This window comes from Mauremys reevesii, linkage group 4, assembly GCF_016161935.1.
Source record: "Mauremys reevesii isolate NIE-2019 linkage group 4, ASM1616193v1, whole genome shotgun sequence".
Lineage (NCBI taxonomy): Eukaryota > Metazoa > Chordata > Testudines > Geoemydidae > Mauremys > Mauremys reevesii.
Genome location: NC_052626.1, coordinates 111,566,000 through 111,583,976, shown reverse-complemented (window position 1 = coordinate 111,583,976; position 17,977 = coordinate 111,566,000). Strand labels below are relative to the sequence as shown.

The following is a 17,977-nucleotide window of genomic DNA, read 5'->3' as shown; positions in this document are numbered from 1 at the left end:
GCCTTCTTCCCTCCCCCGTCCTGATTGGCTAGTTCCCTCTCGCCTCGCTGTTGATTGGCTATCGCCTCCTCCCTCCACGGTCGTGAATGGCTGTCAGGGCGGGGGCGCGCGCGTCGCCGCAGGAGTCGCCCTCCGCGCCGGTCTCGCGCTTCGTGGGCCCCGCCTCCTCCCCCTGGCGCTACTGTTGGACGTCGGCTGCGGCGAGCGCGCGCTGGGTGGCCTTTCGGCAGGTATATAAAGGGTCTCTGGGCCGGCGCCCCTAACGGATTATGTCAGTGTCCCCCGTGAAGCGGCCGAAGATGGAGTCCGTGCTGGAGCAGCTCAAGCAGCACACCACGGTGGTGGCGGACACCGGCGACTTCCATGGTGAGATCACACCCCTGCGCCCGCCCCCGCGAGGCATGAGGGGCCCGTTATCCCCGTTAGGGCGGGGGCCGGTCCCAGTCCCCCGTGGCTGATTCCCTCCCCCCACTTACAGGGACAGTGGGCGAGCCCGCCCCCTCCTACACACACACACACCCCCACACCCGCGGGAGGGTGGGGGAGGTGAGCCCGGAGTTCTGGCGGGCTCGGCCCTGGCGAGGGGGGAGGCGTGGCGGGAAGGCGGCTGCTCCAGGGGTCTGAGCGCTGGGCAGGACGTGCGCGCTCCCCGGCTCGCTGGAACCACTGGGTGCCGCCGCCCCTCCTGAGGCAGGTGGTTGGGGGCCCGGTCCTTCCTCCGCGCCCGCTCTGTAAGGGCCAGGCCCTCCGGCTCATTCCCTCCCTCGTGTCCAGGGCAGGGGGGTGGAGGCCTGGCTTTGCTTTAACTGGTGCTGCCTGTAAGGGGAAGCAAGGTCTGGCCACTTGCTACTAATAGCCCCTTCCTTGCATTGACTCCCTGTTTGGCAAAGTGTAACCATCCTATTGAGTTTGGGGGTCTTCGTGAATATGGGAAACGCTGATTCCACTCACTTACAGCCTCACGTGTTAAGTGAGCAAAACATAAATGGAACACTGTGAACTGTCCCCATGGGAGATAGTGTAGTGAGAATGAAATATTGAGTGGGAATTAATCATTCCCTGATGGAAGGGAAGACTTAGGATAGGCTATGTCTACACTACCACTTATGTCAGCAAATATCCCACCTCCCTGAGCAACATAAATTACACCTGCATAAGTGGTAGTGTGCACAGTGCTATGTCAGTGAGAGAACTTCTACCCCTAGCATAGCTACTACTGCTACTCTTTGGGGGTGACTTAATTATGTCACTGAGAGCAGCTACATGAGATCTTACAGTATAGGTATAGGTACAGCAGTGCCACTGGCAGCTCTCTAGAGTAGACATAATCTAAGTATTTTGGTCTAAGTTGTAATCTACTTGGAGAACATAACCTTGTAATAAAAAAAACCTTTGTTAAACTTGGCTAAGAGTTCTTTGCCTAAAGCTGTTTTGTCACTTGTGTGCTGTTATGAAAGACTGAAATGTCCCAGTTGCTTAATGTGTGATGGGTGGTGAGTTTGCAGATGAAGAGAGGATAAGTGCCTTCTGCAAATTGTGGTCAGTCTTGCAGGACACAGTGGGATCCTATGGTTATATAGCAGTGCAATTTGCTAGTACAGAGAAGAGTTGGACTCAACACAAGAACACTGAACAAAACTATATAAATGCATCAGGAACTGAAGGCTTCACAACAGGAGAAGGGCCTTCACCGCAATACCAGCCTAGTAGCAGGAATCACACATGCATAATACCATCTTTTCTACCCACTTCCTTTGTGACTCACTTGGGAAGTCAGCCTTCCTATGATTCAGCTGCTTCACATGTAAAATGAGGGTAATATCTGCCTCATGCTGATAATTAGTTTTGTAAAATAATTCTGGCTGTCTGGATGGAAGGGACTGTAGAAATCCAAAGTACTAATATGAAATGGTTAGCAGTGCCTGTGTGGGTACAGGTGTGTTACTGGAAATATGTGGCCTCACTGCACTAACCTGTGTAGTTAGTGCTCCTATTAACAGATGTCATATGTATGACCTACCAGCACTGACCTTTGAACTAGGATCTTGAAAAGTTGTTTGCATTATTAAAATGCAAACATGGATGTTTCAAGGTGTCTTAGATAAGATAATTGGAGATATACCAATCTTCTAGAACTGGAAGGGAAAAGGTCATCAACTCCAGCCCCCTGCCTTCATAAGCAGGACTAATTTTTGCCCCAGATCCCTAAGTGGCCCCCCTCAAGGATTGAACTCACAACCCTGGGTTTAGTAGGCCAATGCTCAAACCACTGAGCTATCCCTGTCCCCAATAGATTCAACTATTGTAGCTCTACTCTTCTAGTTACTGTTATCACCAGAATTCCTGAGTGCAGCTGTCCTTAAATTGATAATGGAAACAAGTGAAGGGCTCTGAGCTAGCATTTATAAAAACTAACTACTTGTTGATGTTAACTACATATGTACCATAAATCTTGTTTACATTTTCCATTTGGGAAACTAATGGCCCTTGGTACTTTTAACACCCTGATTCTGATTCAAATATTTCATTCCTGATCAAATCAGGGTTTGGTAAATTAATTGGAAATATTATAAAAAATTAGGAAGAAGTTTATAAACAAGGCTTATTTTTACAAGACTGGTTGTCTTCATTTCTCTTCAGAAAGCTGTTACATTTTGTTTACTTGGCTGGTTTTGATTTTTTAATGGCTTCCTTATAGTTTTCTCATGGTGAAACAAAACAGTGGAGAGGCAGAGAGGAGTTAATGTAAGAGGAATTTTGTTTACTTTAGCATGAAAATGAGTAAGTACTCTTGTTCCTTAATTTAAAAAGGGTGGGGCTAGATTTTTTTCTGTACAAGAGACATCTTACACACATTTTGCTACAGGATTTAAAGAGTACTGTATAATATAGTGTACTCAGTACACTTAAAATTGAGGATTTGCTTCACCAACTTCAGTGAAATACAGACGCTCCGCCAAGACCTGACTTATGCAAATTTGCACTTATGGAAAAAGTTCCGTAAGCCAGAAATAGGATTTTAAAGTTGCGGAAATTTTTGTGTAACATACAGGTATGTTTCCGACTGTGCAAAATTTGAGTTATGCAATTGTTCCATTCCAGAAAGCCTTGCATAAATTGGGGGTTATCTGTATATGCAGGCTTAGTTAACTTAGTCTTGAACCATGTTTTAGCTTTGTGTCCAAAGGCCTTTAGTAATGGGAGTCTCATATTTAGTGATTTCTATTAAGACCAAGAGTGTAGTACAATAGTTTTGGTACAGTACTTGGGTTTCACCTAAGATTCAGAAAAAAGTGGGGAACAAGTAATTGGTGGGGTTCAGTATTGGTGACCCAAAACCAAAGAGACACAGTAAAAATACACTTTAAATGAGTATTTTGAAGGCATTAGAGTAGGTTATACAAACCTGTTAACTCCTGATATGGGGTGCTGGCTTCTGAGCATCTTAATTGACCCCAAGAGTAGGCCTTGTGTGGTAGAGGACCATAGGGCAAAAGAATATAGAAAGAGCAGCCACAGCAAGGTTCCTGCAGCGTGAACTCAGTAGTGCTGAAGGTAGCTGAGAGAGCAGACTTTGCTGATGGGAATGGTTACTAAAAGTAAATAAATACAAGCAGTGAACAGTGGATACAAATACGAGCAGGGAGCAGTAGAGGTTTAAGTGGAACAGGCTCATAACAATTTTCAGGGGAAGGCAACTACTGTGGAAACCACAAGGATTTTAAGGGAGAATTTCTCAGGCTCTGATTTGGCCAGGACACAAGTCCACATTCTGATCCCTGGGCAGAGGTGATCAAGAGCCACATGAGATCTTTAACTCCGATATCTTGGTTTTGTCTAATTGGACAAAACTTTAATGCATGTAAAATTTTGAACTTGTGTTTTTTGTACAAGCCACAGTCCTCACAGGAGATGTCCAGGTGCTATGGGGACAAGGGATTAACTCTCCTGAGCCTTGAAAGTCCCAAGGAGGTAGCCAAGTCAGTCTCATAACTTTTGTACAAAGAAAAATTAGTTGTTACAATGATGCTGTGTTCTGAATCCAGATATAACCCATATATTTTACATTAATACATGAATAATTCATGAATTAATGTGAATATCTGCTGATTTCTGAATCTTCAGCACTATCAAGTATGGCTAGTGGTGGCCATTAACAGACCTTCTAGGATCTAATGTCTGAGGGTATGGGAATTTAAAACATTGATTCTGTAGCCTTGTCAACAGATAATATGTATTTCATACTATAGTCAGCAACAGGTGCTGAGCACAGTCTAGCTGCAAGTTTTAACCATGCACTTTAAAACCATTCTGTAGTTTGTCCTTGACTACATTTGCTGTTAGTGCTTGGTACTGGTTCAGCTGCAGCTGTTGACACCAGTCACCAGCAGTGTGTATTTTTTTTTCCAAGTGTTGATAAATATTTATTGCACTATATAGTAGGGAAAATTTCTGGTCTAAGGAGTAAAGGACCATTCTAGTCCTGACCACCTGTGTGCTTCCGCTGAAACATTGGGCCAGATGCCTCTTGTCTCCATCTGCAGAAAAGCAATGTTCCCAGCAAAAGCAAAGAACACCTGATAAATTATGAAACTGTTAGTTTCAGTCTGCTGCTCTTGTTGGTGTGGCAGTATGGGCCAGACTAGCATGTACTTATTCTTCTGCACAATTCTCCAGCCAGTCAACATTAAACAGATGCTGTAGCAGTGAGCAGGATTCAGAATCCACATTTAAACCTTTGCTGAAAACTTGTTCTGGAAGGCTGTAATGTAGCCCCTTATTATAGGGAGCGAACTTTTGAACTCTACCTTCAACTGTGTTGGCATCATAATTAGTGACTGGAAAGTGCCGAATGACACTGCTTCTATAGGGAGGGGATACTGGAAAAGTCAGCCCTTATCATATACCCAGATAACATGTCAGAAGTGTCATACATTTGCTTGTAATCTTTAGCATAACTGAGTTGTACAGACTTCTGTAACACATGACAAGCAGTATATATGTTGCTAGAGTCCTATAAGATACTTTAGCCAGAAGTGTATTGCAAATACATAGGATGCTGAAGAGGATAAATGAGCTTTATCAGTACTTACCCATCTTGGAGTTGCATTGTGTTGTCAGATAAAACATGGACGATAAACGAAAAACTGGAAAAAATAATGTATCTGAAGGACCTATGTGTAAGAGGAACATGTACAGAGAACCAAGATCTTTACTTAGAGGAAGCTGCTAGGAAAGTGTAGCTTTCTGTACAATGTTTCTGAGCATTATCTGTAGAAATTAAGTAGAATTTTCTAAAATGAGTTTCCTCTTGGAATGCAAAGTATTCAGAAAAATGAATTGGTAATTTTTCATAATTTTGACATTTAGCTTTTTCAAGATACCTTATGTCCTCTACAGTGACCTCTGCTTATAAAGCTATTTGCTGAGTCAAACATTGCATGCCAAACACTACTCCGGCATATTAGAACCAGACAGTGTACAGTAAAAACCACTTTGTGGTAAACATATGTCATCTGAAACAGGGGTTCTCAACCTTTTTCTTTGAGGGCCCCCCCAACATGCTATTAAACTCCATGGCCCACCTGTATTGTCATAACAGGTTTTCTGCATGTAAAAGCCAGGGACTTCATTAGGGGGTAGCCAGCAGGCCAATTGCCTGGGGTTGTCATGCCACAGGAGCCTCTGCAAAGCTGCATTGCTCAGGCTTCGGCTTCTGCCTCAGGTGGTGGGGCTCAGGGCCCAGGTTTCAATCCCAGGCTTTGACTTTCTGCCCTGGGCCCCAGTGAGTCTAATGCTTGCCCTGCTTGGCGGCCCCCCTGAAACCTAGATAAGATAGTTGAGTAACTTCTACAATGTCTTGACCAATGGTTTGTTACTCTTTGGAAACAATAGAGCTTAAGTACTAAATAAACCTTGCTTGATCTTTTCTCTATAGCTTTCAGTCATCGCTTTGTACAGTGGTTTTAAAACTTTTTTTGTATTGGTGACCCCTTTCACACAGCAAGCCTCTGAGTATGACCCCCTGAGTTTGAGACCCTCTGGTATAGACTCTTGGCACCATTCCCCAGACTTGCAGGCAGCCTCTTAACTGCACCATTCCTGCCTCAAGAAAACACTGAACTCTGATACAGATTTTATTGCTTAAGAGGCATGTTAACTGAGCCTACAGTAGTAGGATCATACTTGATTGGTCAGGCTGGGTAACCTATTTTAAACTAGCAATCTTTATTTTTGTAGCAATTGATCAGTACAAGCCTCTGGATGCTACTACAAACCCATCCTTGATACTAGCTGCGGCTCAAATGCCAGCTTACCAGGAATTAGTAGAGGATGCTATTGAGTATGGAAAAAAACTTGGTGGGTAAGTAAGACCATTAATTTAATTAGGCTTACAGTTATGACAGCTGATGCCTTATGTAACTATTTGCAGTAGCAGCCATAGTGTTTGGCCTTTTCATAACCGAAGCAAACACATGAGTTTTGCTCCTTAGCTAGTCTTCTAGACTAAGTTCTAACAAAGTGTAGGTGAAGGGATGCAACATACAAATCAGCAAAGATGGTGACAGGCTACGTGTGAGGGTGTATAATCCAGTGTGAGGTTTTGTCCTCAGCACTATAAAGACTATCCCAATGAGTAGTTTCTGGTAAACATTATGGGTATATCTACCTAGCAAAGAAAAATCCATGGCTTGCTTGTGCCAGCTGACTCTGGCTCATGGGGCTCTGGTTATGAAGTTGTTTCATTGCTGTGTAGACTTCTAGGCTCAGGCTGGAGCCCAGGAGCTCCAGGAACCTGAAAGGTGAGGGGGACTCGCAGGGTCCTGAAGGCCAGGCTCCAGCCTGAGCCCAGAAGCCTACATAACAATGAAACAGCCCTGTAGTGAGAGCTTGTTGGCTGGCACAGACCAGTTGTGGGTGTCTAGATGCTGTGTAGACATACCCTGTGAAGCGAAGTGAGTCTTCATTTTAATTTAGATCCCTTTTGAAGTAGCTGTGGGCTTGCTCAGGGAAAGCATTCCATGAATAGGTAACATGAAAGAAAGCACAGATGTTTATGGGAGAAACAAATGGCATATGGACTCTGGTAGTATTGGTGAAGCATAGATGGGACAAAAGACCAGAGTGTATAAATAAGGAATAGGAGAATTACTCTGATTTAAAGGCTTGAACTGTATGTGGGGGGAGACAGACTTAGGATACTAGCTGCAGTCTCTCACATCAGGGCTGCCCAGAGGGGGGGGCAAGAGGGGCAATTTGCCCCAGGCCCCACAGGGGCCCCCACAAGAGTTTTTCAGGGCCCCTGGAGCGGGGTCCTTCACTCGCTCCTGGGGGGCTGGAAAACTCTTGCAGGGCCCGGGCCCCGGAGCTTCTTCCGCTCCTGGTCTTCGCAGGCGGGGGGTCCTTCCTCTCCTGAGCGGAAGGACTCCCCACTGGTGAATTACAGCCGAAGCAGGACCCGCCACCAAAGTTCAGCTCGGTCTTCGGCGGCAATTCGGCGGGGGGCCCTTCTGTTCTGGGACCCTTGGCGGGGCCCCCCCACCGCCAAAGACCAGGCTGCACTTTGGTGGTGGATCCCGCTTCGGTAATTCGGCGGCAGGGGTGTCCCCGCTGCGGGTCTTTGGGGCATTTCAGTGGCGGGTCCCGGAACGGAAGGGCCCCCCGCTGCCGAAGACCCCAGGCCCCCAGAATCCTCTGGGGGGCCCTGTCTCACATTTCACTAATTACATTTTCATTCTTTCAGGTCAGAAGATGAACAGGTCCAAAATGCAAGTGACAAACTTTTTGTGTTATTTGGGGCAGAAATACTGAAGAGGATACCAGGTCGTGTGTCCACAGAAGTAGATGCAAGGTTTGGCTTTTCTGAACCAGAGCAAGATTTGTAGGCGTCTTGTATGCAATTTGTAACCAGGGTGTTCCTAATCTGCTGATCTTGTAATGGTGAAATGTTCAGAGTTTAAATCACTACCTTTTCTGTTTAATTGAACTGTGAAGTCACAATTTGCCTGTCTAGGTTTTTACTACATGCTAGACAAAACTAAGTATGAAATGGGGTTAATCTTCAAGGCAGTTGTAAATAGGGTTCACCTTCGGCATAGTTAAGGCATAGATCACATTCTCAATCTATCCACCATTCTTCTTGGACTTAAAGAAATTCAGGCATCCAATTTAAACGTAAGAGTTGAGTTGGGTTTCTTTTCTTTGCCCTTCTCCCACCAAAACTTACAAAATGGTACACTGTGGCTTTTAACATGCACATGGGGTAAGGCCTGTTAACTTCCTTGATTCTTTTCTACCTTTTCAGCATCTAAATTCTTTATGAAAATTAAAGCAATAACTTTTAATTTTCCCTGAGAAATATCCTTGGTTTTGTTGAGCTTTGGGCCCACTTAATCCTAGAGAATGTTTTACAATTTGGGTCACTTTAACTACAGCCCCAAATAGAAAAGCTGTTTATTGGGAGTTTAAAATTTAATACAGGAGGCGGGATAGTTCTTCTGGTTATTATGGCTAAATTAGAGACACTAATAGCCACTGTTACTCCATGTGAGAGCATGCATCACTGTCTACCATTATCTGTTGGTGGAAGCTAGAAAAAGATGGATCTGGGATATAAACACAAGACGACAAATGTTTAACTTGGATCAATGTCTTTCTTGTTTCAAAGGTTGTCCTTTGATAAGGAAGGAATGATTAAGAGAGCTAAGCGCCTCATTGACCTTTATAAGGAAGCAGGAATTGGTAAAGATCGCATTCTCATAAAACTGTCATCAACGTGGGAGGGGATTCAGGCAGGCAAGTAAGTGTCTGTAGCTGGTATTTATTTTAATTTATATAATGCTTCTAATGGCTGGTCATGAAAATTTAAAAAATCCTATCAATGTGTTGGCTGTTTTGAGAACCATGCACCAGTAAATTCAGTTAGTGGGGTTAAATCTAACATGAGCAAGACTTTTTTTTTATTCGTGGGACAAATATGCTCATTCTAGTGCTAGATCACTGCTTTAGAGCTCAATAACATGTTATAGTTCAGTAATTAACTAGTGACATTTAACTTTATGAAGTTATTAAACTAATTATTTGATTGTAGATTGAATGGAGGGGGAGGACAGACTCCATTCTAAAATGACCTTTTTTGCAGGGTTCTGGAAGAGGAGTATAAGATCCATTGCAACATGACCTTACTCTTCTCCTTTGCTCAGGCAGTGGCCTGTGCTGAAGCTGGGGTCACCCTAATTTCCCCTTTTGTAGGGCGTATCCTGGATTGGCATGTTGCAAACACAGACAAGAAGACTTATGAGCCCTCAGAGGACCCAGGTAAGCTTGCCTCTGAATGTAATTGGGGAAAAGTTCACTACAAACAAGTTACTTTTTAAATCTTCTCTTATGAATGCTTCTCTAGAAAATACAGTATTGGGTACTAAAATTTCTGATTTAAGAATCTTTGCATTTTAAAACTTATTGTCTTGAAAATCACCAGTGTTTTCTTCATAGGAGTGAAGAGTGTCACTAAAATCTATAATTACTACAAAAAGTTTGGCTACAAAACTATTGTGATGGGTGCTTCATTCCGAAACACTGGGGAGATTAAAGCACTGACAGGCTGTGACTATCTTACCATTTCACCTAAGCTTCTGGGAGAGCTCAGTAAAGAGAACACCAAGCTAACTCCCACACTCAATGCTAAAGATGGTAAGTCAGTTTTCTTTCCTTGTATAATACAGACTTGTTCCATAATCCCGAGACTCCTCTTTACTACTGAACATAGCTGATATATGGAAGAAGCCAGCTTTGGTAAGTGGTAGTACATAGCTTCAGCTTAAACTTAATGCTTCTTGCCTCCATCCAAACTCTTTTAAAGGAGTAAGACTTGGCTCATCTACAGTAACTGCCTTGTACTGTCTTCATGACCACCATGGCTATCAGCAGTCCTTGTGGCACTGCTGTTGAGGGAATCAAGGCTTTTCCACACCTTTGATCTAGTATGTAGCCATTTATATTCAGTTTACTTAATATCTTGGGTCCTTTTGCATGCATTAGCCAGTAACTACCCCAGAGTCAAGTCAAGATGTCTGATTCAGTTTAAACAGTGATACTTTCATAAAATAAAAATTGGGGTGGGAGGGAGAAACCACCTCTAATTTGTATCCTGGGACTTGAAGGATTTTGTAAAATCCTTCAAGCAAGAAATTAACGCTAATTTTGCAAGAATGGAATTCATCTGAAGGACTTCAGGTAAGGCTAGAAAAGATCATACACCTATACAACAGTCAACATTTGAAACCCAGAGTTTTTAAAAACCAATCTCTTTTGAAATGGTACTAAAGTGTTGCAACTTATTTGGTTTAGCAATGTTTTGCTGTGGTGGTTCTTGCATGTGGTCTTGGTAGCTGTACCACTCTTGTCTTTCCTTCCTCTTAGCTTTATAAATAAATATTAAATTACAAAATTCAGACTGGGAATTGTGCATAGCTGCAATTATGAGCTCTACTAAAGGCTCTAAGCAGTGAGCAGGCTTGTTATCAATTGAGCTTTTGTTCAGCATCTGCTGAATAATTGGAACCAGTTGCTTGCTTGAGTCCTTGCTCATTCCCACAGTGTCTTGTGTAACATTTTTATACTGTGGGCTGAAAGTTTAGTGCCATTAGGAGCCAGATACAAACATGAGAAACATGAATCCCCTAGCCTAAAATTTAGACTAGCAGGATAACTTCCCCTAAGATAAGAGTTCAGAATCAACAATATCTGATTTACTCCCAAAATGTGTTCACACAGTAAGTCTGACAACCTTGTCAGCAGTGTGGGTGGGGGGAGGTGGATTTCAAACTTCAGCTAATGTGGGGACTACATCAGGGAGTTTAAGGAACATTTTATTTTGGATAGCAATCTTGTATTTGAATTGAAGGATTTTCTATTTTGAGATAGATAATCTATAAGATATTCTGTTACAACTCCCTTTTTTGTATAGCTCAGACATCTAACCTTGAGAAGATTCACATGGATGAGAAGACATTCCGCTGGGAACATAATGAAGACCAAATGGCTGTGGAGAAATTATCAGATGGGATCAGGAAATTTGCTGCTGATGCAGTTAAATTGGAGAGAATGTTGAAGGTAATTCAGCATAGAATTCAGCAATTTATATGCCCCTTTTCCAGACCTTTCAGAATGACACCAGCTGACCCACAAGTGAGGTGTGGTGCTGTCTTGATTTTTAAAGTGATGTTTATTCTAGTAGCTAGACTTGTATACAAATCATGCAAATTGTGATAAGTATTAAGTCACCATACCTATGTGCAAAGATGGTTTGCTGCCTAGATAGCATATGAAACATGTACTGGGTATTCTCATTCCAATGTATATGTAATGTCTTGTTATACCTCCTGTGAGCGCCGACTAATGCAAGATGTAAACAAACATGAATGTTATCCCAAGTGCATGGCAGTATTTAGACTGCACTACAGCTAGATGAGTCAGCAGGTGACATTCTGAGGAGTTTGTATGGCTGTCAGAAATTCCTGACATAGAATCTGAAAATTAAGTTTCTGCCTCAAATCAGTAGTACTTTATCAGTATTGGTGTCTGAGGCACACTAAAATGCAGTACTTCCATAGGGATTAAGTTTAACTTTGGCAGTAAAACACTTATGATTTACAGGATGCATGGGGGAAAATGTTGACTATAAAAATGGACCTTAGTTAACTATTTTAAAATACCAGTTGAAATAATTAGGTGAATTAATAGCATCTTGACTGTACTAAATCTGCATGTATATTTTTGTAGCAGTTGTAGACACTGCTAATGTTGACTGCATAATTACTATTGTACTGGCTTAGTCTGGTGTCAAAGCACTGCAGTTTCCAGACTTATCTAGGACTCTATTGGAAATGTTAACTGCAGATTATTCTTTTTTCCTAGGAACGAATGTTCAGTACTAAAAATGGAAAGTAGAGAAACCAAAATTCCTGCTGGATTGTGGAGGCTGAATGAGTGGGATTATTAAAAATGGATGTACAAATATCTACATGTAAAGTCTTATGCTATGTATGGAGAGTTTTCTGTATTCCATGCTTTTTTATCAATTTGCAAAGGGACAAGACTTTCAATGTGTAGCAATTTTGGCAATGTATTAAAATAGTTTGTGTAATGAGTTTCACTATTGTGCACTTATTTAGATCAATATTTACATATTGCTGTACTCCTTGCCACTTTTCAACTTAAGCCTTTCACTAGAATTCAACAAGTAGCTAACAATTTTTAAACCCTTAAATGTACCTCCCAGATGATCCTAGGGAAACTAGTATTTTATCCTTGAGGTACTTACTGTGGTTTTGAAGGCTGTGTATGTATGAGTGCCTTTCCAGTACAATAACTAATCAAATTTACTGCTCCAGGCTAGGAAGATCTATTAAGTTTTAAAGATCAAACACATACTCAATAGATTCTTTCAGTAAGATCATGAATTGTTTTTTGTATCTTTCTGGAAGTGAGGTGAAGTTGTCACTTGTAGCTGGGTTTCCTGAATCCCAGTCCAGCAGCCTGTCCAAATACCTTTTATTGTAAGTGGACTTAAAGAAACAAACCAAGAGATGTACTCTTAGAACATGTGGCTGTGAAAGTAAGCATGAAATAGCAGCTTCAGAATTATGTAGAAGCTGAGCCCCTGGGTTTTCCTCACTCCTTCCACTGAAAATGACAGTTACACTCACCTTATGCTTCTAAATCAGTAGTTAATAGTTCTGAGGTGCTACCCCATTTTATAGCTGAAGCATAGGGCTAAGACTTGCTCAGACCTAAATGAATTAGCAGTAGAGCTAGGTCTAAAAGCAGTAAGAGTAAGTATCTTATCTTATTCCTTGAGGGTATTTTGAGACTGCCAGTTTTCCATTGCACTGTGTGCATACCCTAGCTCTAGCAAACATTTATTTGAGGCACCCTGTGCAGTTGTTTGGGCCCTGCATTATACAGGGCCCAGACACCTGCACTCCTGTGGTGATCTCAGGCCTTTCCTCACTTGGTGTTAAGATATCTTACATATCAGTGGCTTTACTGACTTGCTATTTGCAGTTGACTCTAATCATTACCTCACCCCCCCCCCTTTCCTTATGTATTGGACTAATTACTGTTACTCAGACAGGCTTTTTAGCTGACACAGAGCTCTAATTTACCCCAGTAAAGGCACTAGAAGCCTGCAGAAAGAAAGCAGGCATTTTATGGTATGAGGCAGTGAAAGTCAGTTAAATCAAAGTTGCCAAGCTTGATTTCTGCTGCTCCAGTACAAGGATTCTAGCACAAATGTTTAGTCACATTCTACCACTTAACTGACCAAAAATTAGACAGAGGTAATCAGAATCAGTCCATGCTGCATAAAGCCTAAAACATTTAAAAGCATTTTATATAAGTACATGGAAACCTTGACTTGACACTCAATCCATGCAACTCTAAACAATCAAGATAGGCCCCCCCAAAAGCTGCTGAAATTATTGAAACACCAATCCAACCTGCTCACTTTACAGCTTTCTATTAACTTGAAATTCTGGAACAAACTACTCCATTGCTGTTGCATAATGAGTGAACAGTTCCAACTACTTCCATCTTAACAAGGTTCCTTGTTCCATTCTAAACAGCTCCCTGTTATCATTTCCTCCCCTTCCACAAAAATGAAGCCATTATAGCAGAAGAGCATATACTCCCATTCTTCTAAAGAAAGGGCTGTTCCTACTACAACACTTGTTAAACTGAGTTCTTTCTCTGCAGAATGCACAGTGGAGCTCAATCAGTGCTTGATGCCTGTCCTTTTTGCTGTATTTTTCTCCTCTGGTTCATAATTAAATCTGCCTCCTGCCTTATTAGTTTATAGGGGTCCAATTATGTCAGGAGGATGTGGCCCTAGGTTGACACAATTAACTGTTTCCTGATTAAATTGATAACACAGTAAATTGTATTTGAACTTTCAGCCTCCTAAAAAGCAGCACTAAACTTATACATCAAGAACATTCTGCTCTGTTATACCCATGCATTCACATTGAACAGTACAAGGGGGAAAAAACCCAATGAGTAACAGGACTAGTCATCACTGTTATTAGGTGACTGTGCAAAAGGTTGACAACCTAATTTAGCTAAGGCCAGAGCAGGGAATGCTCCTCTTATGTTGGTGTTAGCACAATTCTGCTAGAGAAGAAAATGCTCAGGCACCCCTAACAACACAAGACATGCAAGGGCCCAGATTTTTCCACTGACTGTGTACATGTAACTCACTAACATCACTGGGCCTTATCTGCATTCAGGTGCTAGCACCATGGATGAAAAAGGCTGACTGGTAATTTCCTTGCATTCTATAATTCAGTCAGACTCAAAGCCTTTGCTGATCTCCATTAATGTTTTTAGAGGCAGCTCCAATTCCCATTGAAACTTAATAGTAAGACTCCCATTAACTTAAATGAATTAGTTTGGGTGCAGAGAATGGGTAGTGAAGTGTCCCTATGGGTAACTCCACTTCAGGTGCACCTGTGTCTTTGATCAGAGACTTTTCAGTAAGCAGTGTCTGCTCAGCTTAGGCATCCACATGCTTATACTGAGGATATATAGATCTGCATGGGAAAACTGCATTCCTTCTCAGCCACCCTTCAGCAGGAGATGAAGGATTGAGTATCCCAGCTTCATTTTAGGCATAGTTAAGCTTGCCGTGCTGTATCTTTTCTGTGGATAAATAGGTCAAAAGCTAGCACCTTTAAAAAGAGAAAAACCAAGCCCCTGAAAGGCAAAATCCTACTGGTTTTCTCAACTGAAGGCTTAGCTAAGCTTTTAAAGGAGAGTTTGCAAACTGCTTGTACTTAAACAGTAAAAATACATTTAGGACTCTCATCATGCAGGCCTTAGGGTTGCAGGCTGTACTTTGAGAATCAGGACAGTCCCATAGATTTCAGAATGGCAGACAGCTGCAAGCAAGAGCCAAGGCCCAGGAATTTAGCTCTCCCAGAGGGCAGTAAGCAGCACTGCACTAAGAAGCTTCCCTAGCCCCAGAACTATTGCCAATCTCTACCAAAGCCACTCCCCTCCCTTGGATGACCTTGGGCAAGCCACTTAATTTTTGTTTCCAGTGTAAAACCTATTTTTTTCTGTCTGGTCTCTTCAGAACATCAGCTCTTTGGGGTAGGGTCCACCTTTTTGTTGTGTGTCTGTAGAACACCTAGCTAGCACAATAGGGTCCTGGTCCATAACTCAGGCTCCTGAACACTACCACAATACAACACTAGAAATACTTCCAGAGATGTGGGTCACTGCAGCAAGGTCTTTCGAAGAAAATAGGACAGTGAGGTTTCCCTCAGAGTCAAGACACGCTTACAACTTTCAGGCCTTTTGTGAACCAGCCCACAGCTCTAGAGGCACCAAGCTTGAACAAACTGCCTACCAAAACCAGGGCAGGTCATGTCAAAAAGCAGACAACTCAGAGCTAGCACAGGTTTTAGGCATCTGCAAACCTGTGGAGTTTATCCTCTGCTAAAAAGTGAGCTGAACCTAAATTATAGTGAGGCAAAATAGCGGGGAGAATCTCCAGAAAACAAAACAGTAGGTTCCCTGGGTTTGATGTAGTTCCTTCATCAAGTGGTTTTTGACTTCAGTTCTAAACTATACATTGAGGGGGTAATGCTCAGTTCCTCCTAAGCTACTTTGTAAACTCTGAAATTCCACATTTTTTTTAATATATATATAGAGAGAGAGCGAGCGCGGGAGGGATAGCTCAGTGGTTTGAGCATTGGCTTACTAAACCCAGGGTTGTGAGTTTAATCCTTGAGGGGGCCACCCAGGGATCTGGGGCAAAAATCTGCCTGGGGATTGGTCCTGCTTTGAACAGGGGGGTTGGACTAGATGACCTGTTGAGGTCCCTTCCAACCCTGATATTCTATTATTCTAAAACACAGCCTTAGGCCACATGATAAGTGAGGTACACAATACATTATGACTTCTTCCAACAAGAGACAGAGGCGTTTGTTCACACACACTGCTCAGCAAAGCTGAGGATTTGGCCACAGGTTTTTAAAAGCTAGATGTGTGCAAATACACAATCATAGTTGTGCTTTTCCTCTTGCTTCCTCCTGAGAGCCACCAGTGTTTGCTGTGAGGGTCTTATTTACATAAAGCAAAGAGTGGCAATACACACCATTAGCAGCAAACCAGGAATCCCATGCTATGGGGGGGGGGGGGGGTTAGAGTTTGGGAGTAGTGGTTTAAGAACATGACAACATGGTGCTGTTATTCCTTCATGTAACTTCTACAAATCTAAACAATGCAAACTAATGGCACCACGGCAGTAAGACATCATTGGTTCCTACCAGTGGGCACAGTGGTACACTATCACAATGCAATCTGACCTGCCTTAACACCCTTGAATGCAGTGGGAGGTTTGGGTATGGAAGGCATACAGGATAAGGCCTTCTTGTTACCTTGAAGTCACTAAGGATGGAGACATTGCTGCACTAGAAGAGACCATTCGTCCAGCTAATCTAGTATCCTGTCTCCAGTAATGTTCTTTAGAGAAAGTCTATAAAGCACATGGACATTTTTGCAAGAGTATCAGGGAGAGAAGGAAGAGTTCCCTTCTGAGCCTTTCACAAGCAAACAGCTTACCTCTGGAGGGGAGAGAGCTATTCATGCTCATAAAACAGGGTAATCCATCTCTGAACCTAGCTCACCATGGGCCTGATCCAAATCCCACTGATTTTAGCAGGAATCACCATTGATTACACTGAGCTGGGGATCAGGCTCTGTTTGGTGTTCCTGTGCCAGTGGATTCCACAGGTTACTTATATGGTTTTAAAGAAATGTATAAATGAATTTAAAATTGGATTGAGCCCTGGGGCCTGACAGCCTCTCACTGCAGAAGAGGTCCAGCATGAACAACTGCAATGCAAGTTTCCTGGCCCTGCCCCAACAATGCACTTCATCCTTGACCATCTTGAGAGACAAAAGGGTAGTTCTTTCTCCACATCCACCCCATTCTTTGGTTCTCTGCTGCCTGGACCAGCTAGCATCATGGTTTGTGTGACACCTTACCATCGAGAACAGGATTAAAATCACTAATGTGTTTCATCTAGACCAGAGTCATCATGTAGGAACAACATTTGGTCATTGTCAAACTGGGCCAGATTTAAAGTAATCAGGAGAGAAACCCCGTTACCCGTAAGCTTTAGCACTTCAGTCCCCTCCCTCTCTCTTCCCTGTTCACAGTGTATTGCATTTCTATTTCATTGATCGTCCTTGCAGTGTAGGACAAGGTAAACAGGAGCACTGAATGGCCTTGGTAACATTCCCTGGGCTCAGCTGGTCAAAACTGGTAGAACTCCGTTGAAGTCAATATAGTGATTACAATTTAAACTTGCTGAACATTGGGCCTGTTTATTGAATTACATGCAGCTCTTCAGAATGAGAAGCGTTAAGGTCATTGTAAAGTAGGATGCGGGGATTCATAGGGACATGATTAAGCCCTTCTTTCAAATAGAAATAGACATTGAACAGAAAAATCTCAGGTGACAGATCTGACCTGCAGCCTGCAGATGGATTGCTGCTGTCCTTTCAAACAGTGTGAGGAATGTTTTTTCCATTACAAATAATTTAGCTTTTGCAAAGTCACTATATCATGTGGCAGGCAATCAAATGATCATGACAGCTAACCCCTTACATGCCTGATATGAAGCTAAACATAAGCTGTGATGTTTGGCCCTAGAGTCACATTTCCAGCTTCTGGGTTGGGCTCATCTCTAGTCAATTCTTTTCTTTCTCCCTACAAAACTCCAGGAGCCTCTTCTACCATTGTGGATTTCTGGAAGCTGCTCTCAGATTTGCTATATACTTATTCCAATGTACCATGTGCACTGTGGAATTGGCATTGTATGGAAACAAACACCATGGACTGTGTCCTCTCTCTGCCTCCTCCCTCCTTTACAGTACCAGGACACACAAAAGCCACCGCTGCATG

The 17,977-nt window shown here is 42.7% G+C and overlaps 1 protein-coding gene across 1 annotated transcript; it reads left to right on the top strand.

Annotated features, from left to right (window-relative positions):
* Positions 1–162: 162 nt before the first annotated feature.
* On the top strand, positions 163–12,441 carry TALDO1 (transaldolase 1). The gene is made up of 8 exons (XM_039537480.1): positions 163–366; positions 6,241–6,364; positions 7,745–7,852; positions 8,669–8,800; positions 9,143–9,318; positions 9,496–9,693; positions 10,970–11,115; positions 11,920–12,441. Exons 1-8 carry the CDS (start codon positions 270–272, stop codon positions 11,950–11,952), a joined length of 1,014 nt encoding a protein of 337 aa, XP_039393414.1. The 5' UTR covers positions 163–269; the 3' UTR covers positions 11,953–12,441.
* The last annotated feature ends 5,536 nt before the right edge of the window (positions 12,442–17,977 follow it).